Source organism: Lampetra fluviatilis, chromosome 25 (genome assembly GCF_964198595.1).
Source record: "Lampetra fluviatilis chromosome 25, kcLamFluv1.1, whole genome shotgun sequence".
NCBI lineage: Eukaryota > Metazoa > Chordata > Hyperoartia > Petromyzontiformes > Petromyzontidae > Lampetra > Lampetra fluviatilis.
In genome coordinates, this window is record NC_136299.1 from 6,439,604 (window position 1) to 6,464,068 (window position 24,465).

The 24,465-nt window shown below is 55.2% G+C and overlaps 3 protein-coding genes across 6 annotated transcripts; 2 read left to right on the forward strand and 1 right to left on the reverse strand.

Moving 5' to 3' along the window:
• Nucleotides 1-2,396: 2,396 nt before the first annotated feature.
• RHOJ (ras homolog family member J) lies at nucleotides 2,397-9,348 on the forward strand. Of its 3 annotated transcripts, none has more exons than XM_078868094.1 (5): nucleotides 2,402-3,809; nucleotides 4,615-4,673; nucleotides 5,133-5,297; nucleotides 6,574-6,669; nucleotides 8,267-9,348. In XM_078868094.1, the coding sequence occupies exons 1-5, from the start codon at nucleotides 3,686-3,688 to the stop codon at nucleotides 8,435-8,437; spliced, it is 615 nt and encodes a 204-aa protein (XP_078724220.1). In that variant the 5' UTR covers nucleotides 2,402-3,685; the 3' UTR covers nucleotides 8,438-9,348. The 3 variants fall into 3 exon arrangements, with proteins under 3 accessions (XP_078724222.1, XP_078724220.1, XP_078724221.1); XM_078868095.1 differs by lacking the exon at nucleotides 8,267-9,348 and adding an exon at nucleotides 7,389-8,260 and having other exon boundaries at nucleotides 2,405-3,809; XM_078868096.1 differs by lacking the exon at nucleotides 4,615-4,673 and having other exon boundaries at nucleotides 2,397-3,809.
• A 550-nt stretch (nucleotides 9,349-9,898) lies between these two features.
• Nucleotides 9,899-12,991, reverse strand: NENF (neudesin neurotrophic factor). The gene is made up of 4 exons (XM_078868385.1): nucleotides 12,752-12,991; nucleotides 11,777-11,837; nucleotides 10,584-10,687; nucleotides 9,899-10,446 (listed from the first exon to the last, which is right to left on the reverse strand). The coding sequence occupies exons 1-4, from the start codon at nucleotides 12,932-12,934 to the stop codon at nucleotides 10,270-10,272; spliced, it is 525 nt and encodes a 174-aa protein (XP_078724511.1). The 5' UTR covers nucleotides 12,935-12,991; the 3' UTR covers nucleotides 9,899-10,269.
• Nucleotides 12,992-14,423: 1,432 nt separating this feature from the next.
• Nucleotides 14,424-23,586, forward strand: PACC1 (proton activated chloride channel 1). 2 transcript variants are annotated; one of them, XM_078868103.1, is made up of 9 exons: nucleotides 14,424-14,680; nucleotides 15,616-15,706; nucleotides 15,891-16,003; nucleotides 16,500-16,665; nucleotides 16,849-17,003; nucleotides 18,117-18,259; nucleotides 20,184-20,322; nucleotides 21,251-21,358; nucleotides 22,268-23,586. In XM_078868103.1, the coding sequence occupies exons 1-9, from the start codon at nucleotides 14,642-14,644 to the stop codon at nucleotides 22,430-22,432; spliced, it is 1,119 nt and encodes a 372-aa protein (XP_078724229.1). In that variant the 5' UTR covers nucleotides 14,424-14,641; the 3' UTR covers nucleotides 22,433-23,586. The 2 variants fall into 2 exon arrangements, with proteins under 2 accessions (XP_078724229.1, XP_078724230.1); XM_078868104.1 differs by having other exon boundaries at nucleotides 15,891-15,994.
• Nucleotides 23,587-24,465: the final 879 nt, after the last annotated feature.

Here is a 24,465-nt window from a genome sequence, read left to right on the forward strand (position 1 = left end):
TGGTGAAGAAACCCAACCCTGGAGCGTGCTGTTTGTTTCCAGCCTGGAGTGGAGAACACGAAACCTGGAGCCTGGAATTTTGTATCTGGATCCAGAGGTCCGCTGCCTAATAATGGAGTATAGAAATTGGTGCCTGGAGTCAAGACCCACAGCCCGCATCAGAGAAAGTAGTGCATGGAGTTTGGTGTTAGGAACCCGGAATCTGGAGCGTGGGTAGTGAACTTTTAATCCGTGGCGAGGTAAATTGTTACCCCGAACGTGGAGCCTGGAATCAAGTGTCCAAAACCCGGACCGGGTTTGTAGCCAAAAGTCAGGAGCCTGGAATCCCAGAGTATGGAACCAGCAGAATGGGACTTTGAGTGCTCATTCTATAATTAATCTGGAGCCCGGGCATAGAGCCTGAAGTTATAATGGTTAATGTAGGGCTCCCACCGGTAAGTGACTCCAGCACCGGCTCCATGGACACAGTGTCACGGGTGGGGAAGGGGGTCACATTGACCTCCCACCACGATTCCTGAATACCATCACGTTTGCTATATCCTGTATGACAACCACTGCCAACTTCCCACAAGGTGGTAGTGATTTTTTTAGCCACTGACGTACGTAGCCAACCGTGCCAATCGGAGGCGTCAATCCACTGCTGGATGAAGGCCTCCGCATGCCGTGTTGGTAATGGGTGTTACTTGACCACGCCTTGTCAGTGTGGATTGGCGAATGGTTGAGGGGGAGAGAGCCAGGACCGGTACAGATATCACTCGCCACTGATGTTAGCCGTGGGTAGGAATCTAACCCAGGTTGCCGGGTTTGTAGCATAGTGCGCTAACCACAGACCACGCCACTTGGTCACGATGCATTCCAGACAGCCCAGTTGTGAATGCAGCGACCTCTAGTGGCTGGGAGGGGGTCACGGTGAGGCCCATTACATACGACCCACACGAATAGAAATCCATCGGTTCATATGAAACTCAACTATTTTATTATTTATCAGGTAAAGCCCACTTGAGCTACATTAACTCGTTTTCGCAGGCGACCCGGCCACACACGAAAGCCGATCGAAGTGGCTTATATCATCACATGTGGGAATGTACAGTTTCAGCCGAATAATAGTAACGCGTGTTTCTGAACATGGAGGGCAAAACCGGCGGGGACCGGAGAACAATCCACGTGACCAGCACGAGGAGCGAGACCACGCGGACTCTAAATAGACAACACGCTTCGTCAAGGTCCCCAATCGAACCCGCTACCCTGCGTACCATCTCCTCGCACCGTCTCCTCGCCACCTCAGCGCCCCATCAACGATTATCAGGGCGGATCGCTTAGGTCGAGCGTGAATATTCATCGATTTATCGACGCTTGGTCACACATACACGCAGCTGTGCTCATCACAGACCCTCGATCCCCGATCGCGCAGTCGCGACCGCGTGCACGCGCATCGCGCTCCGAGACATCACGAAACAATCGGTGCAGACAGGCGCTTGGGTCTCGGCGCGACTCTAATATATGACATTAGCCATGGTGAATACACTGCTGGATGAAGGGCTCTCCCCAAGCCTTCGCCATCTCTCACGATCCTGCGATGCAACGGTCCGCGCAGCAGCACCTGCACACCGCGAGCTGATTTCTATCGCTCCATCTCCGCGTTGGATGTCGTCCAGAAACCCATTCCACTCCGTCATTGTTAATATCCGCTCGCATATCGCTCCTCAATCCAGCGCAACCCGCGCCCACTCATTCCCCCTGCTCCTTTGCAACCCCCCGCCCCCCGCACGTGAGCGGGGGGGGTTGTGCTGCCGCGTGGTTCCACTCCGGCTCCACCGTGGATCCAGCTGTGCTCCACTGGCTCGAGCCATGCTCTACGCACGATTCCATCGGCTTCGACCGTCCCTCACCCGTGGCTCCCCATGGCTCCACTCGTGCTACACGTGGCTCTAACTCTGCTCCACCTGGCTCCACCAAGCCCTGTCCGATTCCACTCGAGCTCGACCCGGCTCCATTCCGGCTTCACCCAGCTCCATCCGCGGTCCACTCGGCTCCACCCATGCTCTACTCATAATGGCAACGCCATCACAAGGCTCCGACTTAGCTCCATCTCGCTCCATCAGGCGCCACAAGAGCTCCACTGCTTCCAATCGTCCTCGCTCCGTGATCTTCCCAGCTCCACCTAGACTGCTCCCATACTGCACCAGCCTCCCATCGCGGAGTGTGATACCGTGGGTCCCATGATTTACTGGCTTCACACGCAGGGGATGCCCCCACGACCCCACGTACAGGTGACAGTGTCCTCCCTTAGGGGTGGGTGGGGAGGAGGGGTGGTGGTGGTGGTGGAGTGGCTGTCGGGCAGCCCTCAGCTCCTATCCGGTTGGATTGGCTGTGGGGTGGAGGGAGTCAGGGGAGACAGAGATACGGGAATCCCGTTATGTGGGTGGGAGTGGGAAGCGGAGGAGGAACACGAAGCGAGCCAGACACTGCGCAGTGGCATTACGTAATGTCCCAGGCGAGCGGGTAGAAGGGAGGGAGGGAGGGGGGAGAAGCAGCGGAGGCAGCGAGAGCGGGGGAGCGTGGATCAGCTGATATCATGAGGGCGCCACCAACCATTACGTCATTGTTCTGGCGATGGAGCCTCCAGCGTGGGCGGCCAGTGAGGAGCACGAACGGGGGGGGCGGGGGTGGATGGAGAGAGGGGTCAGGGCTGGCGATAAAAGCCGGGGAAGGAACCCGGGGCCGGACTTGACTGAGGAGGGAGCACGGCTGCAGGGCGCGGTCTAGGGTCGCGGGGAGACTTTTTTGTGGGATTCGGGGATGCGGGGGACCCAGACGCGGGTTCAGAGGCGCGGGTGATTCCTGAGATCTGACGGGAAGAGGCGACAGCTGGAGCATCAAAAATCATTATGAGCAACATTTACATCAATCATCATCATCAGCAGCAGCATCTTCAGTGAGATTGACACCATTATCAGCAGCTTGATTATCAGTATTCAGATCATACTTATCATCAACAGCATCATCGTCAGCAGCAGCATCAACATTGTCAGTAGCGTTGTCATCAGTATCATCAACGTCAGCATTGATATCAGGATCGATATCAGGATCAGCACCATGGACAGGGGCGCGCAGTTGTGTGCGCGTGGCACGGGCGGGGCGCTACAGTCACGGCCATACAGATAGTGACACACACACACACACGTGTACACACACACAAAGACACACGTGTACACACTCACACGTGTACACACACACGGGCATACACATACGCATACAAACACCTTAATACGCACATACACGCACTTGTATACGCATACATACGCATGTAGATATACACACATGCATACATGCACACTTAACTATATAGTATGCAAACACAGATACGCAGACTGTGCATACACACAATACTATACATGTAAACACTCACACACATATACACATGCACGGCTATGATACACAACACACAACAACAACAACCGTTCGCCACTCAGCAGCGGTGACATCACCACGGCGCTAGTGCCAGGCTACGTGCACACAGATACGCACGCACCCGCGCGCTGCACATGTAAACACACACACGCACGCGCACGCGCGCGACTAGTTTACACTTGGCACACAAAGAACACCACCATCGGCTCCACTGGTGTCGCGCTGGCTCGAGCTGGGCGCAGGGTGGACGCAGGGTGGACGCGAGCCGCGGGCGATGGACATGCTCAAGTGCGTGGTGGTGGGAGACGGAGCCGTGGGCAAGACCTGTCTGCTCATGAGCTACGCCAATGACCAGTTCCCCGAGGAGTACGTGCCCACCGTATTTGACCACTACGCAGGTGAGATCGGACGCGCGGGGTGGTGCAGCCAGGGGGGGGGGGGGGGTCGTGAAGGGGGGAGGCGGGGAGCAGGTTTTGTCCAACGCCTAAATCCCGGGGTGGGGTTGGGGGGACATTGGTGACACCTGGCACAGGTACCTGGGACAGGTGTGTGGGTGTGGGGCATAAGCGGTGTGTGTGCGCCTTTGTCTCTGTGTTGCTGTGCGTGCAAAGTGCTGCGTATGTGAATAGGTGAATTGAATGTGTGTCTTTCTACGTAGTATGCGTGTTTCTGTGTTTGTGTGTGTCTGACGGTGGTAGGTGTCGGCATTGTATGTAATAGGTACTCGCTGACAGCTCTTGTCCCAATAGTCCGTGCAGCGATCGGTGTTGTGTGTCAATGGGTGTATGTGGACGTGTGTGTGTCAATGGGTGTGTGTTTCGATGGAATTTTTTGAAATCGGAGTGTACATGGGTGTGTATCTAAGCATTGGTGGCTACGCGTGCATGGGGAGCGGTAGAGTAGAGGTTAGCTCACCGCACTACGTACTCGGCGACCCGCGTTCGATACATTCTGGCTCACGACCAACATCAGTGACGAATATCTATACCGGTATTTGGCCTTCCCCTCGGTTGACTCAGCCTTAAATGAGTACCTGGTGCTTTGTAAGCATCGCCATTGAAGAGGCTAAGGCGGGCGGGCGGGCGGGCGTGGTGCTGGCCACACCAGCCCCTCTAGGTGCTCGCTAAGGGTGCAACGAGTCAACACGGCTCGACCCGACGGGCCACCTCGCGCGACTCTGACTCAGGTGCGCGTGTCTGGCAGTGAACGTGACAGTGGAGGGGGAGCAGTACCTGCTGGGACTCTTTGACACCGCTGGACAGGTGAGCGCGCGTGGGGGGCAGGTGAGCGGTAGGCGACAGGTTCGGGCTGGGGAACAAGCAAGGAGTGGGACTGGCTGGGAGAGCACAACTAAGGGCTGCATTGCTCCGAGAGCATGGGTGCAGTCTACATCTCGGAGGCATGGTTGGGAGGGCATAGCTGGGAGTGCACAGCAGAGGTCGCAACCGGGTACCCGATACCCGTACCCTACCCGATACCCGGCTACCCGTACCCGGCCGGGTACGGGTACCCATTTTCGACCCTGGTGCGGCCGGGTACGGGTACGGGTAAGGAATCAAAACCCGTTTGCGACCTCTGGTGCACAGGTAAGGAGAATAGCTGGCAGGGCGCGACTGGCAGGGCATGGCTGAAATTGCACGGCTGGGAGGCTATGGCTGGCAGGGTATGTCCGTGGGTATAGCTGGAAGGGCATGTCCGGTAAGCCATCGCGCTGTGCCCAGGAGGACTTCGAGGGACTGCGCCCGCTCTCGTTCCCACTCACGGACGTCTTCCTCGTGTGCTTCTCCGTGGTGAACCCGGCCTCCTTCACCAACGCGCGCGATCTCTGGGTGCGGCAGCTGAGCGCGCGTCTCCCGCGCGTGCCCTTCCTGCTCGTGGGCACCCAGGTGCGTGCGCATGTGTGTGTGTCGGGGCAGGTGTGTGTGTGTAGAGGAAGGTGTGTGTGTGTCGGGGCAGGTGTGTGTGTGTGTAGAGGAAGGTGTGTGTGTGTCGGGGCAGGTGTGTGTGTGTAGAGGAAGGTGTCTAGGTGTGTGTGTGTCGGGGCAGGTGTGTGTGTGTAGAGGAAGGTGTGTGTGTGTCGGGGCAGGTGTGTGTGTGTAGAGGAAGGTGTGTGTGTGTGTGTCGGGGCTGGTGTGGGTGTGTAGAGGAAGGTGTGTGTGTGTCGGGGCAGGTGTGTGTGTGTAGAGGAAGGTGTGTGTGTGTCGGGGCAGGTGTGTGTGTGTCGGGGCAGGTGTGTGTGTGTAGAGGAAGGTGTGTAGGTGTGTGTGTGTGTGTGTGTCGGGGCAGGTTTGTGTGTGTAGAGGAAGGTGTGTGTGTGTCGGGGCAGGTGTGTGTGTGTAGAGGAAGGTGTGTGTGTGTCGGGGCAGGTGTGTGTGTGTAGAGGAAGGTGTGTGTGTCGGGGCTGGTGTGGGTGTGTAGAGGAAGGTGTGTGTGTGTCGGGGCAGGTGTGTGTGTGTAGAGGAAGGTGTGTGTGTGTCGGGGCAGGTGTGTGTGTGTCGGGGCAGGTGTGTCTGTGTAGAGGAAGGTGTGTGTGTGTGTCGGGGCATGTGTGTGTGTGTAGAGGAAGGTGTGTGTGTCGGGGCAGGTGTGTGTGTGTAGAGGAAGGTGTGTGTGTGTGTCGGGGCAGGTGTGTGTGTGTAGAGGAAGGTGTGTGTGTGTCCAGAGAGGTGTGTATGTAGAGGTTGTGGGGAGAGGTAGTGTAGCGGTTAGCGCGCTGCGCTATGAACCTGGCGACCCGGGTTCGATTCCCGCTCACGGCAAACACCGGTGACGATTATCTGAACCGGTCCTGGGCCTTCCCTAGGTCGAATCAGCCTCAAATGAGTACCTGGTGTGGAGTGTAAACATCGCCACTGGGGAGACAAAGGCGGTCGGGCGTGTGGCTGGCCACCCACCCTCTCGTGTACCGTTCCGGCCTTCATAGGTGCTCGCTAACAGCACTTGCCCCTACAGTCTGTTAAGGCTATATGGGGGATCTTTGTATGTAGAGGTAGGTGTGTATGTGCAGAGAGGTGTGTGTGTAGGCCGATGTGTGTGTACGTGCGGACAGTGGTGTGCGGCCAGGTGTGTCGGCAGGTGTATGAGGTCACCATAACTTGGTGGCGAATGTTGCGAGATTGCGGTCCGTGTGGTTTCCATGGTGACCCGTGTGCCCCGCTGTAGATTGACCTCCGTGATGACCCCAAGACGATCGCGCGCCTGGGCCTCATCAAGGAGAAGCCGATCCCTTACGAGCAGGGCATGAGGATGGCCAAAGAGGTGCCCTCACATCTCACCTCGACATTCAACTCACCACCCACCTCGTCAATCAGCTTGTATGAGCTCACCACCTCACCAAGACACTCACCTCGACATTCATGAAACCACCACTCCCTTCACCACTTACCCCATGACAACTGATACAACCTCACCTCTCATCTCATCTCTCCCCCTTTCACCTCATCGCACCATGTACCTTGCCTTGTTGCTCAACCTTATCACTCACCTAATTCCTCACCTCGTTTGCCAAACCCAATGTGACCCCGTCCTCACTTTGTTTCCCCCATTCCCCTGTAGCCTCTCGCCTCCCCACCATCCCCCGGCGCCCTGGTGCCCCCCCACTACCCACCCCGTGCCCCCTCCCCACTCACGCCGTGCCCCCCCACCCCACCCAACCCACCCCGTGCCCCCTCCCCACCCACCCCGTGCCCCCCCACCCAACCCACCCCGTGCCCCCCCACCCAACCCACCCCGTGCCCCATCACCCAACCCACCCCGTGCCCCCCCACCCAACCCACCCCGTGCCCCCTCCCCACCCACCCCGTGCCCCCTCCCCACCCACCCCTTGTCCCCCGTCCCTCCCGTACTGCATGGGAGGTGCGGTATAAATATTTAATGGAGATCGTGATTCCCCCTCTCCTCCTCGCCCACTTCCCCCATCTCCTGCTGCCCACCCCCACCCCGTGCCGTGCCCCCTCCCCCTCCGCCACCCCAATCAGATCGGCGCGCATTGCTACCTGGAGTGCTCGGCGCTCACGCAGAAGGGCCTGAAGCCCGTGTTTGACGAAGCGATCCTCGCCATCCTGAGGCCGCGCCGCGCGTGCCGCCCCAAGCACATCCACTCGCGATACTGGCAGTGCTGCCTCATCACGTGACCAGCCCCCCCCCCCAAACCCACCCCCCGATCCTTTAAATCCCCTCCTGCTGCACCTCTCCGCTCCCTCCTGATCCCCCGCGTCCCTTTGATGTTCATCTCTCCTGATCTTTTGTCGCCCCTGCTCCCTCCCGCCTCTCCGAGCTCTCCTCTCGAGCCGCCCACCTGCTCCCTCTCTCCATCAGCTCAGCTTCCCACGGCTCTCCGAATTCATGCTCCCCAATGCTCCCATGAGCCCCTAGAACTTCCACCCCCTCGCTCCCACGACACTCACCGCATCAATCCCTGATGCCCACCATCAACACCACCATGACCCCTCGCGTCACATTGACCCCTTAATCGCATCTCTCTTCACACTGACCATGGCCATAACCCAATCACATCTCTCCTAATCCTGCTCCCATCACTCCCGTACCCGAACCCATCACTCTTCCGTTGGCCCTGAATTTAACCTTTACACCCCCCCCCAAAATCACCACACCCCACTCATTATCGCCCCCTGCCGCGTGACCCATCTCACACTCACACGCCCCCCACCCAACCCTTCCCAGGTCCCGCTAAGAACCCCTGGAGCCCCCAAATTTGACTAATGACCCCTTGGCTCCAACTCTCCAACACCACCTCGCCCACCCTCTCCCCTCGTGCGGCTTCTCGGGGGTTCACCCCCAGCCCATTTCTCCACCGCCCCCCCCCCTTCCCCTGTCTCACCCCCAACTGTCCCAGACCCCCGCTGTCTCCGCGGGGTTCCCCTCACACGCGAACCCTCAACCGGGGTCCGCCGACTCCTCGCCGCGCGTGAACAAAGAGCGGGTTGCACGCGTGGCGTCACCAGGCGGCACGGACACTCGAGGTGCATCGGCGACGGTCATGATGATGGTTGAGAGGATACCCTGATGACGATGGTGGTGGTGGAGATGAATATGATGAGCCACCCTGATAAAGAAATGGGATGTGACGACGAGGGGCACGCCCATCTGCGAGCAATCCACCAACTCCAGCAAAGCCATCAGAACATGGAGCTCGGAGACACCACACGTAGAGAACTCGATGATGTTGAAAACGATGATGATATTCACACGTTATCTGGTGATGATGTCTTGCATAAGGAATCCTGGACAATTGAGGAATAAATGAATAAATGATTGAGGGGAAGATGGGGCTGGAGGGGAGGCCATGGGGCAAGTGAGCCCACACCCTGGCAGTGACCTTGGAGAAACGAGATCGTGGTGACCCTTTGGGTCAATGACCCCTGGGGTCAATTTCCGCTGGAGGTCAGTGACCTCTAGGTATTTGACATCTGGAGCCTCGTGAACCTCTGCAGCTGATGTCCATTAATTAGAACTCTGCGACCCTGGAGGATACAGCCCCTAACGAGGATCCGCGACGTCTCTCGTTGGGAGGTCCCCGACTGAGGTACGAGGGGGATGGGATCAGAGATTGAGGTGCAGACGGTGACGCGAGCTGGAGGCCCTGGGGCCCTGGAACGCCGCCTGCTCCAGTGACCCCACGGCCCTCGCACCCCATGCGTTGTCCCGTGACCTCGCAGCGGATTTGAGACAAATCTCGGAGTCTCGGTCGAGTTTCTGACTCGGAAGCACCCACTCGTATTGCACATCTCGTCCATGTGATGCTGGTTGTAATGTTGATGATTGTGATGATGATATGTTGCTGATGACTTTTGATGATAATGATTTTGATGGCGGTATTTTGATGATTTTAATGACGATGAAGTTGATGATGTTGATGGAGCCAGAGGGCAAATGGGATCAATAAAGGCGTGGATTTCACACGGACACAGAGTTGAACCTGCTTGGGAGTGGTTGACGGGCGTGAGGGAAGACGTCACTTATGCCTTATTTCCATGACAACGCGGCCACGCGGATCCAGTCGCAGCAGTAACACGACACGGGTAATGGGACAATGTGGTGGGAGCAGCCCCCACTCCATCCCTCCCTCCCTCCTTCCCCCCTACATCTCTCAATATCCCCCACGCCCTCCATTCCCATCTCTTCCTCTCTCCATCCCCGTCCATCTCCTCTCGCTCTCCCCGCAGCCCCCAACCCTCATCCCATTAACGATTCGGGTCATCGTCACCGTAGACAGCTCTTCCCCATGACGTCATCTACCCACTCCCCCCTCTCCCCAGCGCCCGACCGACGCACAGCGTCTGATGAATTTTTAAAACCTTGAGACAGTGGGGTCAGCGTCGTCAGAGCTTGGCTCCCTCCCCCCTCCTCCCCTTCTTCCCCCCTCCCCGCTATGCACCGTCGTGACCCTGGTCTGGCTGCTCTCTCATCCCACGTCACCACGAGCGACGAGGAGGAATGAAGAGAACGGCACTCTCACGCCGCGGCACCCACGTTTATTACCACTTCTACAGCCGCGCCCCACAACCGCACACACAACTCGACAGCCACACCTCAACCTCTCCGCACTGCAACCTGCATGCCAATTAAGAGGGTTACACAAACCACATCCCACCACCACCAACACCTCCACCCAGAATCCTGCCCCAGCAATGTGGAATTTCCACCGCTAGGTCGGGGCAGTGTCGTCCCATCGCTCGCCAGAGCCGGAAGACTATGAAGGGTATTGCCTCCCACCAACACACAACCGCCTACAAGCACAGAGGTAGATGACGAGAGCTATTCGCCTTAAAGAGGTGAACGTTGAGACTTCACAGCGCCATCACTTCCCCCCCTCCTCCCAACACGCCCCCCCCCCCTTCACAGCTCATCCCGGGGCTCTGTCTCCTTCAGCTCCTCGGGGTGGAAGTCGGGGTTAGGGCTGCCGTCGGCGAGCAGCAGGCGGTAGGCCATGTACCCCACGATGGGGTACTTGGCCTTGTAGACCCCGGAGAACACCCTCTCCAGAGACTCCAGCTGATCCTGTGTCAGTCCAGACTGCAGCGAGGTGAGGGCAAAGGGGGGCATGAAGGGGGTGGGTGAAATATGGAAGAGGCCTGGGTACGGGGAAAAACTGCTCTCATTCCCCCTCTGCCCCCAAACCCCATCACTTTTCCCCACTGCCCCCCCCTCACCGTGTCACTGATGAGATCTTCCGAAGCGAGGGACATCTTGGCCACGGCCCGCGTGGAGTCTCGCCCGGCCAGCGCGTTGTAGGAGGCCCCCTTCCCGTAGTACCCTGCCCCCCCACAGTGCAAAATCGGGGGCGCGGGGATGGGCCGCAACGGGGTCCAGAGCGCAGGTCGGGGAGCACACAGTCATTGTTTGATGGGGTGGGGTCATTGTTTGATGGGGTGGGGAGCGGATTCATTGATCGTGGCTGGGCACGAGGCATCTGCTTATCAACATCATCATCAACTCCATCATCATCAGGCTTGATTATTTCAGTTGAGCCAAGCGACAAGGCAAGATACCTATTTCATTGAGCCAAGCAGTTCTGTTACAAGGACAACCACAGTCCAAGACCGTCGGTAGTGGAGGCAGTTACAGGGCGTAGCAAGGTGGAGGGAATGTGCAAACTGACAGCAAAGACAACAGCGAATTATTATTTATGAAACCCACGCCAAAACTCACTGGAAATGATCATCATCCTCACCATAACAGCTACACCAGCATCACAACCACTGCCATCAAAACCATCATTAACGGAGCGAACTCAATCGTATCCGCCACGATCACGACCATCGCGTTTGCACGAGGAGATGAGCAATCCCGGTGGCGCCTCCAGCCCCCTCCACACCCCACGTGGGAGATCAAGTCAGCCGCACTGAACACCGCTTACTACTCTCAACTTAATTCGGCTAAAAGCCTCTTCAAACGCGTGTCTCTGGGCATGCTTTGAAGATGGAAGCGAGCAGGAGGGGGCAGAGGAGGTAGGGCAGGAAAAGCAGCAGCAGTAACAGCATCAACAACAGCAGCAGCAAGATCATTACATTAACATCTTCATACTCAAAAACATATCCATCATCAACCTCAATAACGATAACTGTCATCATCCATCACCGGTACCATTATCATCGTCATAATCCTCATCATCATCTGCATAACGAGCAACAGCGCCCATCATCATCATAACCTCATCGCCATCTTCATTCGTCTCAACAATCGTAGTCGGCATGGCAATCAATCACCATCACAGTTACCCTCATCCTCACCATCTGCCGCCAAAGCTCGCTACTACTTATTATCATTGCAACCCCCACCCACTCGCTATTCCCCACGGATGGATATCTAAACCATCTCCCCCCACCACGTAACCCCCGCGCACCTTTCCCCGTGGAGACGTCGAACACAACCCCTTTGACGGCCATGTAGATCGGCTTGTCGGGCTGCCGGACAGAGGGGGGGGGGGCGGACAGAGGGGGGGGGCGGACAGAGGGGGGGGGGCGGACAGAGGGGGGGGGCGAACAGAGGGGGGGGGGCGGACAGAGGGGGGGGGGGCGGACAGAGGGGGGGGGGCGCACAGAGGGGTGGGGGGGGTGCACGGGGGTCAGCATTGGACCCCTAAACCCTGGATCCCACAGACCCAGGCACAAGAAACCCCGGGTGCAGGTAGGCATGCCGGCAGACACAGGTGAATGGGCAGGTAGGCAGGCACGTGGGGAGGGAGGTGATCGCGGCGGCCCCTGCAGGTACTCAGACAGGTGAGCCTGCTGTAAGGTCGGCAAGTAGGTGGAGAGATAACCAAGGGGGCAGGTGAACGGTTCAGCAGATGCGCAGGACCACGGGTATGCATACAGGTGAGCTACCAAGTAGAAAGGTTAACATGCGTGCAGATGGGCAAGCAGGTAAATAGAACAGTGATGTGGCAGCTCGACAGGACGTTGAACAGGTGTGTCTGGACAATTGAGCAGGAATGCAGACAGACAGGTAAATCGACAGGTGAGTACACAGGTAATCCCGTGGGGTGAATAGGTAGAAAGGTGAGCAGCCGGTTGAGCAGGGAGTCAGGTGAGCAGGGAGTCAGGTGAGCGAGCAGGGAGTCAGGTGAGCGAGTAGGTAAATAGGTGAGCGAGCAGGTAAATAGGTGAGCAGGTAAATATGTGAGCAGGTAAATATGTGAGCAGGTAAATAGGTGAGCAGGTAAATAGGTGAGCAGGTAAATAGGTGAGCAGGTAAATAGGTGAGCAGGTAAATAGGTGAGCAGGTAAATAGGTGAGCAGGTAAATAGGTGAGCAGGTAAATAGGTGAGCAGGCAGGTGAGCAGGTAAATAGGTGAGCAGGCAGGTGAGCGGGCCCTCACGTCGTCGCCGTTGTACTCCGCGATGTCTGCATCCGTGAAGAGCCGCACCGGCTCCTCCTGTTGCCCGGGACCCGCCGTGGTGGCGGCCACAGCGACGAGCGACAGAGCCAGGACTGCGAGGACGCCCCTGACAGACCCCCACGGGGGCGCAGACCCCCGATGGGTCCCCACGCTCCTCGCCATGTCGCTCGCCCAAGAGGAGACGCCACGCGGAAGCCCCCACGTGCAGGAAGTGCGCTCACTCAGGGCGCCGTGCCGAGCACCGCGCGCGTCGATGGTAAAGCCAACCGCGTTCGTCTTACCTGTGTCGCGTAGGGCGGGGTTTCAATCGTCGCTCATCTTTAAGGTGGGGGGGGTGGATTACAACCAATGAACGTGAGAGATGGCCACGGAGTCGGGAGGCCGTCATCCAGCAGTGGATTGAACATGGCTGTTGCAGCTGCTGAGTCGAAGGGGCGCCACGGTATACAGGAAGTTCGTGGGTTCGATCCCACCCTGACGCCTGTATATTTGGAGTTTGCATCTTTCTCCCCGTGGATTTTTCTCCGTGTCCTCCGGTTTTCCCCTCCACATTTAGGAACATGCTTTTCGAGTTTTTTGGCTGCTATAAATGTCCATGTGCTAAGCCACTACCGTTGACCGATGATTTGTGGGCAGGTCGCTTTTGAAAAAGAGCTATATAGCTCAGTGGTCCTTACCTGGTAAAATAAAAAGTTTGAATAGTTTAATGTTCACCTTGAAGGTGGAGGGGGGAGTGGGGAGGATTATGTCAACACATGATTTGTGAGAGATGGCGACGGCGTGGGGAGGCCTTCATCCAGCAGTGGAGTGAGCATGGCTGCTGCTGGGTGTAGAGAAGGTCGGGGTCGCTGTCGGCATGGGGTCACGCGCGGTGACACCGGGTCACGTGGCGCCCCCTGGCGGCTGCCCCACCCCCACGTGACCCAGCTCGTGAGAGTCACGTGGAGGCACTCAAGGGGCAGGGGGAGGAGTTACCGTCTTCGGGAAGTTTACACAACGCAAACATGAATTGCAACACGACGATCAGCAACAACAAAAACATTACATTGATGTTTAACTTTTACAAAAAATCATTACTTGCAACACAACAATCAACGACTACAAAAACATTCCATTGATATCTAACGCTTTAAAAATATCCACTGAATTATGTACTTTATTAACATAAAAAAGAACGTTCGAAAAAAAAATTCAAGGGAGAAAAAATAATGATATTTTTTTTATTGTTTTATATAAATATTATTTTATTATTTCCCTTCTCCGTTACTTTACCGAAAGAACCAAGAATATAAATCCCTGCAGTCACGAAAGCTTTAAATAAAAAAAATGAAACATTTGTCAAAAGTAAACAAAATCCACGAGTTTCACCCAACCCCGCCCCTCTCCCTCACGCCCCGCCCCTCCCCTCGTGGACGACCACGTGGTGTGACCGAGTCTCTCGACCCTGCGGCTGCTCTCGTCTCGCTCGGAGAGGGGTCACGTGGGCGCAGGGGCGGGGCGACAAGCCGAGGGGGCGGGGCGACAAGCCGAGGGGGCGGGGCGACAAGCCGAGGGGGCGGGGCGACAACCCGAGGGGGCGGGGCGACAACCCGAGAGGGCGGGGCGACAATCCGAGGGGGCGGGGCGACAACCCGAGGGGGCGGGGCGACAACCCGAGGGGGCGGGGGACGCTGCTGACAGCCGTCGTTGTTCACAAGCGCAAGTCGCGGTTAGCGGTTGTGGTTGTTGTGGTTTTTGTTGTTGTTGTTGTTTGTTTATATTGTTGATGTAAATGTTGTAGTTGGTGGTAGTTCCGGTCGAGGCGTCGGTCGCTGCTGCAGGCGGTGGGGAGTTCTCGCGCGTTCGCGGCTGAGATGGCGGCGTGAGGAGATGATGCGCGCGGAGTTTCGAGCCAATTCCTACTCCGAGGTGAGGGGAACAATCAGCATCATCATCAGCAACATAATCAGCAACATCAGCAATAACATCATCATCAGCAGCAACAACATCATCAGCAGCAACAACATCATCAGCAGCAACATCATCAGCAGCAGCAACATCAGCAGCAGCAACATCATCAGCAGCAGTAGCAACATGAGCAGCACTAGAAGCAGCAGAATCCTCGTCAGCAGCATCAGAATCGTTACCCCCCCAGCATCGCCACCGCCATGGCGTCTCATCTGTCAGCTCGAAACTTCTCCACTCACCTCACCCACCCCCTCACCCCTCTCCTCACCCCTCTCCTCACCTACCCCCTCTCCTCACCCCTCTCCTCACCCACTCCCTCATCCCCCTCTCCTCACCCCTCTCCTCACCCCTCTCCTCACCCCTCTCCTCACCCCTCTCCTCACCCCTCTCCTCACCCCTCTCCTCACCCCTCTCCTCACCCCTCTCCTCACCCCTCTCCTCACCCCTCTCCTCACCCACCCCCTCTCCTCACCCCTCTCCTCACCCCCCTCTCCTCACCCCTCTCCTCACCAACCCCCTCTCCTCACCCACTCCCTCATCCCCCTCTCCTCACCCCTCTCCTCACCAACCCCCTCTCTTCACCAACCCCCTCACCCCCTCTTCTCACCAAACCCCTCACCCCCTCTTCTCACCAAACCCCTCACCCCCTCTCTTCATCCACCCCCTCACCCCTCTCCTCAACCCCCTCTCCTCACCCACCCCCTCTCGTCACCCACTCTCCTCACCCACCCCCTCCTTCACCCACCCCCTCATCCCCTCTCACCAACCCCCTCACCCACCCCCTCACCCTCTCCTCACCCTCTCCTCACCCCTCTCCTCACCCTCTTATCACCCCCTTCTCACCCCTCTCCTCACCCACCCCCTCCCTCCCCTCGCTATGCGCGTTGCCGTCTCAGTTGGATGAAGATGAGGAGAAGGCGAACGTCGTCAAGGAGAGACGAGGCGAGGAGGAGGTCACCCCCTCGCCCAATGGCAGCGTCGGTGACGGTGAGTTGTTGCCGTCTAGGGCTTCACGGGGTCCCAGGGATCAGAGTTCATGCCAACCACGCTACGCCACTCACACCCAGGGGGTTCTGGATTTTCGGGGGTCCAGCAGGGGCCGGGGGGAGTGAGTCGGACGGGTCCCCCGAACGCGGCGCGTTAACGAGGTGGTGGTGCGTGTCTCCCGCAGACGAAGAGGAAGATCCACCTGGTGACGAGGTGGTGGATGTGGGGGGCGAGGGGGACGCCACAGCTGAGGAGGTGGTGGGGGGCATGCGAAGGTTTCGCATGCGCGTGAGTAAGGTGAACAAAATAATGTATAATATAATAATGCCCTCTATCTTGGACAACCTCACCGGGTCTCAAAACCAGGGCTTAATTTCAGCCGGGTTTTTTGTAAAATATTCCTGCACCCGGCACACCGCATCCAGTATACATATTGTATTGGCTTTGGTTGCCACCTCCCTGTCTACCAGCGGCCCACACAACATTGAGACGTGAAGGCTGTGATTCTGGGGGGGTCTCGCTACATTGGGGTGTTTGGCCGATTCCATCAATGAGCATTCATAGCCCCGTGTGGCAGGACACCGGAGAGCCCGTTCACATTGAACACAACTGGGTCGCACTGCTCGTCGGCGTGGCTGAGTGGTGCTGCGTATGCCTCACGCCACACAGGGACAGCTGCCATCGGTGCGTCCCCTAGGCGAGCAAAACTGCAATGTGAGACAGTCGGTTGGGTTTATGGGCACAATGTAAATGCCGGTGGTGGTAGCGGTGATTGCTGCTGCCTGTGCTGCAGCTGTGCCTCAAGAACCTGGTGTCGGTGCTGCTCGTGGTCTTCTACCTGGTGCTGTCGGCAGTCGCCTCCTTCGTGGCGTATCAGTCCATCTCCGACTTCCAGCACCAGGCACAGCACCCGGCCATGTCAGTCTCGTACAAGGCGGTGGAGCGCTACGACGCGCCCGGTACGCTCCCCTCTCCCCCCTCCACCAGCGCTACTCTGGCCAGGGTGGCCATAAGTGGGGTTCGGGTATTTTTTGGGGTCATCCGGAGTCAGACTTGGGGTTGAGGCTGGGTTTGGGGATCACCCTGATGTGACGTCAGCTGTAGTTGTACTGCTGCTGCTGCTCCCCGTGCGCCCACCACAGGCATCGCGCTCTACCTGGGCAGCGCCGAACTGCTGTCGTGCCGCCATTACTTCCACAGCGGCGTGTCGGTCATGGAGAGGCCCGGCCAGCCCGGGGACGTGCGGTGCAACATCCTCACCGTGGCCTACCCCGACCCCTACCACAACACCTCGCAGGTGCTCTCCGCACGGCACCCACAAACACCACGCAGTGCGGTGGCGACGTGACAGATGAGGGGGCAGCGTACGCTCACGTGACGCTAATCACGTAGTCCTTTGCCTCCTGTAGTGTTTTATCATTATTATTACTACGCTTGTTTACCCAGGAGAGCCCGAGTCTCGTTATTCTTTTTTCAGGAGGGTCTTGCCAAGTTCTCAGTCGGGGGTGACGTTGGCTATATATATTCCAACGTGGATGGCTTTGCAAAATTTGTCAAATCCTGACCTTGACGCCGGCATGCAACGACCTCCTCTTACGAATGGTATCACGGGATCTTGAACGTCCACTGCGCAACAGATGATGCGTAGTCAAACTTTGAACCGCTGCAACGGGCGGCGATTGCGGTTCCACTGGGCTGCAGTGTTGGTTTAAATGTTGACTTAAAGGTCGCGTGCCGAGCAGCAGCACTATATTGCTCCGTGTAATTTACTGCGCGGAGCTGTCTCGTTTACTGGGCTTTAGGGCTTAGTTGCTCACGGAATGTTTTGCACGTTGCCGTTAAGACCGGAGAAGGTGGCACGTGGCCAGTAGCCGCAGCCACAGCGAGAGAGGTGTGTGTACTGCACGTGTCTATGAAGTATTGTGTACCGTGATGTGGCTCAAAGGTAAAGAGCGCAGAGCCAGCACGCGGAGAACTTGGTGTTTGAATCTTGGTGGCTGCCTGTGAATAACCGGGGTTTGGAGTGTTGCGAGGTGATGGATTGGTTAACAATGACTGCACAAAAAATAAATGGCTTTGAATTGGGTCCAGCACGTAACCAAATTTCAGTTATATAGTAAAACTGTCAGTTTGATTGTCGTGCGATGAACATTACTCTCATACAGTAGAGCAGGTGGAAAAATAACATCCCCTACTATGTTGCTTGAAGGGATCTCAGAAGTAGCTCTACAATATCCTCTTCTCCAAGCCATTTTCTAACGTGAAAGCGGCAGGGCATTCAGGATAGAATTGGGGTTAGATTTAAAAAAAAAGTGAAAGTGTAGTTTACCGTGACGTGCCGCCATGTCGTGGAGTGCCGTGGAGTGCCGTGCAGCGCGGTGATGGGAAGTGCGTGGTTGCGCGCGTGCAGAAGAGTGCGCTGGTTGTGCGGGGGCCTGAGCGAGTGCAGGAGAAGGAGCAAATCTTCCTCCACTTCCGTCTCAACGGCAGCACGCAGCAGTTCAGCGCCATCGACTACCTACTCTTCTCCTCCTACGTCAGCCTTGAGCGCAGGTGCTCGCCGCCGCCACCACCACAAGTAGTCGACTTGAATGTTTTAGCGGCTTCATCCGTTAGCCGACTTATCCCGCACCACCGTCCTTCCGAGCGGCGTTCACTTCCCCTGCAGCGCAAGTCCCATGGGAATCCCAAAATGGAGCGACTTCCCAAATTCCATGAGATGGGAGCGCTTTTACTCACCCCCTCCTCGACAGAAACACAGTGAGGAAGAGGCCGGGTCATTTGGAGGTCAAAGTGCTGAAGTCCGGGTTCTCGTTCAGCTTTTGGTCGCCCGTTAGCAAACGGGTTTTTCAGGTGTAACGAGTTGATGGTCTCAACCCGGTCACCCAATTAGTGCACAAAAATATAAAACTTCGCTTAATTTGCCAAAATTCCAGCGCTAAGAATTTAAAATATTTGGTTTGATTATCATTTGCGAGGTCACTCAGAGGTAGTTCTGTGATACTTGCCTCTGCGGGCGATTCTCCCACATGAAGGGTTGCACTGCTCTGTGACAGATCTGAGTGGATTCTCCATCTCATGGCATGATAACTGTCACACCATGCCCTTGCGTGTTAGAGATAAAACCCGGGGACAAAGACACAAAAAATTACAAAAGTTACTTTTCCTCTCAAAGCTTGGTCATACCACATGGGTGTGGGAGCACACGGAGGTCAAGGCGGCAGCGGTTTTAACTGAACCTCAAACTCAGGCGGAATTTTACTAGTTTTTCAGCTCATGCCGGGGGCCGTTAAACTATAGGGCACTAATGCGAGGCACAAATAGGACGCTTGGTCAGAACCCGAGTTCAACCAGCGGAAGGCGGGAGGAAGCGAGAAGTGCTGATAAGTATCTGTGAGCGGTGCGTGCTCGAGTCACGCACTCGAGAGACGCTATCCAGTGCCAACCTCATTGTAACACATTTTGTACATTCCACAAGTCAATAAACAACTGGCCAAACATCATAAAGCTGGACCCTTCTGAAAACGGTCTTGGCACTCACTGAAGCTATGTTTTAAAAGTAGGCACGTCATCATCATCGTGAGATAACGCTTGTTTATTAATGAGACTGCGTTGTTTCCGACTGTTACGAGCGTGGGCGTTGCTCATCTCCTGTTTACAGCCCTGCTGAACTAGAGCTGGAAAGTCTGCATTGCTATGGGGGCTGGGCGAGCGAAACACAACAACTTCTGTTCGTTTTATCTCTCCCGGAAGGGTGATTCGCTGAGTTAACCACTAACCGGGGATCTGAACTCGCAGCCTTCCAACTGGCGAGCAAAGCGCTTGAACAGAAGTTCCCTAGTTCAAGTCAACTAAAGCGATTGCCCATGGGAGAGGCTGGTGTCATAGGAGCTTGCAGTCCACGGTAAAGCAGAGTGGCAATACTGCAAGTAGGTTACCGCATTCTTTTAGGTTCAATGTTTCAACGGGCCCTGATTACACTTCATATCCCAACTTTATTTCTGGTATGTCTGCGTGTGATTGACCAACTCACGCATGCTGCTCACGTTAATCACGACTGTTGTTACATTTCCACGCCTCCATTGCTCGCCGTTGTGGTCGACAGAGACCGGCGTGGTCAATGGTGACGTAGTGGAAACCAGAATAAGTGTGCAATACGATTGACATAATTCTCTGTTCTCGATATTTGTCACCACCTCGTGTGCGGAGGGTTGAACGAGCAATTGCCTGCCATAATGGACGTATCATAACTCGCGTAAACAGTGCTCGTGAGAAAAGTATGTTGCATTGACGGCTGAAGTTCCACATTTGGCCCAGCTTGCTCGGTCTGCGCGAATTTATCTCTACATCTGAATTTCCCGCACCGGATTTTGCTCGGCAAACGACACGGAGGCGGCGACTTGGGCGCCACCTGCGTCTCACCAACGCTCACCCCCCCACCCCCCCGTCACCCTTCACCCTCCCTGTGCTCTTCCAGCACCAACCGCCCAAGCTTCATGATGCAGATGGAGCGAACGCAGTCCATGTGGACCTTCTCCGGGGGCTTCCGCACGTGGGTCAAGATGTCGCTCGTGCGCACCAAGACGGACCGGCCCTCCGAGGAGTTCACCCTCGAGGTGCCACCACCTTCTTGAAACGACGCAGTGAGCGATGTTACAGGGACTAGGGGTTAAACGCTACGGTCGAGCGATGTTACAGGGACAGGGTTAATTGTTACGGTAAGGAGTGTCATGGTACTCGAGTGATTTCACTGCACTGCCATATATTGATGTGTAACAGCCGAGTCTCCCGCGCATCTCCCTTGTATACCAACCCAGGCCATGCCCCCCTTCTCGATCATTCTCGCAGACTCTGGACGCTCGCTCCGTGGGCAGACTCCACCGTCCTCTTCCGTCACCTGTTCACGCTCTCTTCTCAAATATTCCCGGAGCCACCAGTCTCTTCACACTCACAACTGATACCCCTGTCATTACCTCCCGTGGCCACAGATGCATTCGCACCGCATGCAGGCTATTGTCATACTCTTCCCCGCCATAGGAATATGGAATTGCGACTGCTGTCTTAGGGCTGTGAACGGGAGACGAGCATCACCTTGATGCTCAGAGACGATTTTGTGAAGTCGTTGCTGGCCGATAGTCGCCGCTCCAATTTTCCATGTAACGAACGTAGGATTCCCAACCCGGGACAAATGTGATGGTAGCTCCCTCTAGTGGGCACTGGAGATGACAACTTCCAAGGAGATGAGAGGTTCTTGGGCGCTGTAAACTATCACAACCAGGAGTTCACCGTTTTCAGAAAAAATACTCGCTTTTCATTGGCCAGGCAGGATACGCCATAATTTTCCACCAGGCATGGGGAACAGTTTCCTACCCGAGGGCCGTATAGAACTTTCCGAATGGCTTATGTGAGCAGCCGCACATTCACTCGCACCTCGGCCACGTTTGTTGGCATAAAAAGCCCTCGCGGTGAGACGAAGCAACTGAGCACGGAACTTCATCGCCGTCGCCTCTCACGCGGGGCATCTCTTTCGTGTGCGCGGCGCAGTCCAGCGTCGTCAAGTACAACGACGAACGCCCGGAGAGCGAGCGGTCCGACGAGCTCTTCTTCATCGTTTTCGAGTGGAAGGACGCACTCATCCAGGAAGTGCAGGGGGTGAGTGACCCCAACGACATTATTTGCAACATTCACCCCAATTGTTGGATGTCACGAATATTTTTTGTTTGCTGCAAACTTATTTTTAAGTAATTGCAGTCAAACGTTCATTGCAGGAAAATATATTTTAATCAACATTACTTCGTGCAATAAGTTCGATTTCGCATGTACTGAGGTTGTTTTGCTCTGGTTGCTATTTTTTTATATTTTTCATTTTTTTTTCCTGCCTCAGCAGCTCTCCTATATTTTTCACCTGATGACGATTGCTTGTGTTGCGATCGAAACGTGATATTTTTCTTTTATTATTTTTCTGTCTACGTGGCTTTACCGAAAGACCCAAAGAATATTAATTCCTGCAGTCACGAAAGATTTAAGTCAAGATAAAAACATGTAAATTATATGTTGTTAGGTTTGGGTTAAGGAAGCAGAAAAAGGCTAAAGTGAGAACGTAAACAAGATGGAAAATAACGATTCTTTACTAGGAACACAGAATCCTGAAGATTCATTGCATCACTGCAGGGGAAAACCGGCTCATTGCGTGGCCTCGCTGTGGTTGTGTTCACGTGTAGTAGAGTTAATTCTGTTAATGAGTGGCTGTACTGCTCCACTGCAGAGTTACTGAGAAGTTACTTTAGGGCATAGGTGTCGTGGTGGTATTGTGCAATTAACGTGCTGTGTCACTGCGCGGTGTAGTGATGGTTTTGTATTACTGTGTAGCAATGGTATCTAGTCGTGTTTGTACTGTCTCAATGTTGCGGTCGTATTTAGCAGCGATTCTACTGTGTTGCTATGCAGCCACGTCACTGTGTGGCGAGGACACGGAGTTGCCGTGTGGTGGTGGCAGCGGCGGTATCATAGCGCCGGGCAGTATCGGTGAGCCATCTCCGTTTGCGCGCGATGTTACCGCAGATCGTGACGGCAAACCCGTGGAGCGTGGCGGCCGTGCTGTGCGGGGTGCTACTGCTCATCTTCAAGGTGGCCGACTTTGCGACGAGCAGCGTGCGCTGGATGATCCGTGTGCGCAAGCGAAACCGCCGGCACCGCGTGCAGAAAATGAACAACATGGCCGCGTGAGGGTCGTGGGACTCATTCACTGGGGAGAGATCAAAGTAGTCGCGCAGTTTTGTTTTCTTCCTTTGTTTAGAGAATTATGACCGCAGTTAGGTGGAGGAGATAATCGGACACTGCTCCAGTCCGGTGGCGGCGGTGGTGGTAATTAAACTGAGCTCTTCTATGTAAATATCGCACTCGTTTTGGGACCACTTGGTGATAGCCACTCGTCGTCATCTCTGGATTGGAAGAGCTCCATGTGCGGCCACAGAGCCCTGTTTGTGGTTGCTCCTCTGTCGATTCGGAGGACTTGCGGGGGATAATCGGAGCGAATGCCTCTTTCCACCATGCAACCAAGCCACGCCAGTGCCAAGCCAGCCCAGTGTGCGGCTCAAGAGGTGTCAGTGTTGTTTTTCCATTGCAGAAGGCGAGCCGTGCCACCGACATAATACACAATGAACGCGGGATGAAACTTGTTAACCTTTGTCCCGAGCCAGATCCAGATTTCCTGTCACCAGTTTTCCAGTTAGATACTGGGTCGGCTTCATAGCCAGTGGAAAACTACCTGTACCACAATGGCCCTGTGCTGGCATGGCTCTGATGTGCAAGTGGGAAAAGGAGTTTAAGATACGATAACGTTGATCTTTAATAAACATATCCTATTAAATTTAACCACTAGGTCCGAGTGGCCAAATTGGGCTTAATAATTAAAATCTAGATTTAGCAAAGTGTTTGATTGTTTGCCCAAGTTCTGCAGCTGCATGGCAGCGCCACTACCAGGGGAGACGGGTAAACAGGCTGCGGGGGAGTGGGGTTCGCAAACGACAGTGGATGGGGACAGGAACAGGTGACAGCTTGTGGAAGATGGGATGTCCTTCAAGCTCTGGCCAGTTAAGTTAATCCCTTAGAGGCCATCCATTTAGTACGTACGCATGGAGGGGGGAGGGGTGTTTAACCCAAATGCGTATACTTGCGTATGAGGGGTTTACTGACAATGTTCATACGAATAGGAAATTGGGGTGGGGGGGGGGGTGAAGCCTCGATAATAATTTGTCTACATTGGCCTTCAAATTCGTTAGATACACGTTAATATTATTAATCCTTGATCGTTTCTGCGTGGATTAAATATCGGCCGTTCTATAGGATTCGGGGGGGAGGGGGTACGTCAAGCGTATGCACGTACGCAGGTGGGGGGGGGTAAAAATACGCGTGCGTACAGGGAGGGGGGAGGGGTCAAGTTGACAGATTTTTGCGTACGTACTAAATGGATGGCCCCTTAGCTCCTATTTAATTCCGTGTCTATTTGGGGAGATTGTCACTGGAGTTGTTTTATGGAACTGGCCAATGAACCTCAGAGCAGAGGACCAGTATCTAAATATAAATTAAGTAATTTCAATATTTATAATTGGCATCTAAATTATACACTTAAAATTGGTAATTTGTGTATCTCAGCGAAATGATCCATGGTTCTTACTTGCATTGAAATTACATCACTCCAGTAATTTGTAACGAGAGTGCATTTTTACCCATCTTTGCCTGCCAGGAAAGTGCGTGTGCGTGCGGTTTTCACAAGAGGACACGGTGCAAGCACTGCCAATCCCCTGCATTTCACAGAGACGCCAACACAAACAGTGTGATGCATTGTTTTTACATCAAACGTACAAACGACGATTGTGATTTTAACACTTATTCCGACAAGCTGATTGCATGATCGCTCTGCCTGTTGTAGGGCCTGCTCGTGCCTTGCCGTGTAGTTAACGGTGGCTGTTGCACACCGCTCCCCGCTGCGCAGTGTGAGTCAACGCAGAGGACACACATACAGGAATAGGTTTTACCCTTTCTGGCAATAGAACAGGTGTGAAGATGTTGAAACACCAAATAGAAACATTTTGCAGGGAATTATGTCTACATGAACCACAGGTAGTTGTGGTGAACATGCAAACAAACATGCTCCGATAATTTCTGCATTGTCTTTGGAACTGATTGGCCTACGCCAGACACAGCATTCCTTCAGACCTCGTTTCACCATTGGCAGACCAGAGAACGCCGAAAGGCAA

Excerpts from the sequence above, each read along its gene's own strand:
- RHOJ (XM_078868094.1), top strand. The coding sequence starts at position 3,686 with ATGGACATGCTCAAGTGCGTGGTGGTGGGAGACGGAGCCGTGGGCAAG. Across the intron at positions 3,810-4,614 it reads CGTATTTGACCACTACGCAG|TGAACGTGACAGTGGAGGGG; the intron begins GTGAGATCGGAC and ends CGTGTCTGGCAG. Across the intron at positions 6,670-8,266 it reads GCATGAGGATGGCCAAAGAG|ACCCCCGCTGTCTCCGCGGG; the intron begins GTGCCCTCACAT and ends CAACTGTCCCAG.
- PACC1 (XM_078868103.1), top strand. The coding sequence starts at position 14,642 with ATGATGCGCGCGGAGTTTCGAGCCAATTCCTACTCCGAG. Across the intron at positions 15,707-15,890 it reads CAATGGCAGCGTCGGTGACG|ACGAAGAGGAAGATCCACCT; the intron begins GTGAGTTGTTGC and ends TGTCTCCCGCAG. Across the intron at positions 21,359-22,267 it reads TCATCCAGGAAGTGCAGGGG|ATCGTGACGGCAAACCCGTG; the intron begins GTGAGTGACCCC and ends ATGTTACCGCAG.
- NENF (XM_078868385.1), bottom strand. The coding sequence starts at position 12,934 with ATGGCGAGGAGCGTGGGGACCCATCGGGGGTCTGCGCCCCCGTGGGGG. Across the intron at positions 11,838-12,751 it reads CGGAGTACAACGGCGACGAC|CCCGACAAGCCGATCTACAT; the intron begins GTGAGGGCCCGC and ends TCTGTCCGGCAG. Across the intron at positions 10,447-10,583 it reads AAGATCTCATCAGTGACACG|TCTGGACTGACACAGGATCA; the intron begins GTGAGGGGGGGG and ends ACCTCGCTGCAG.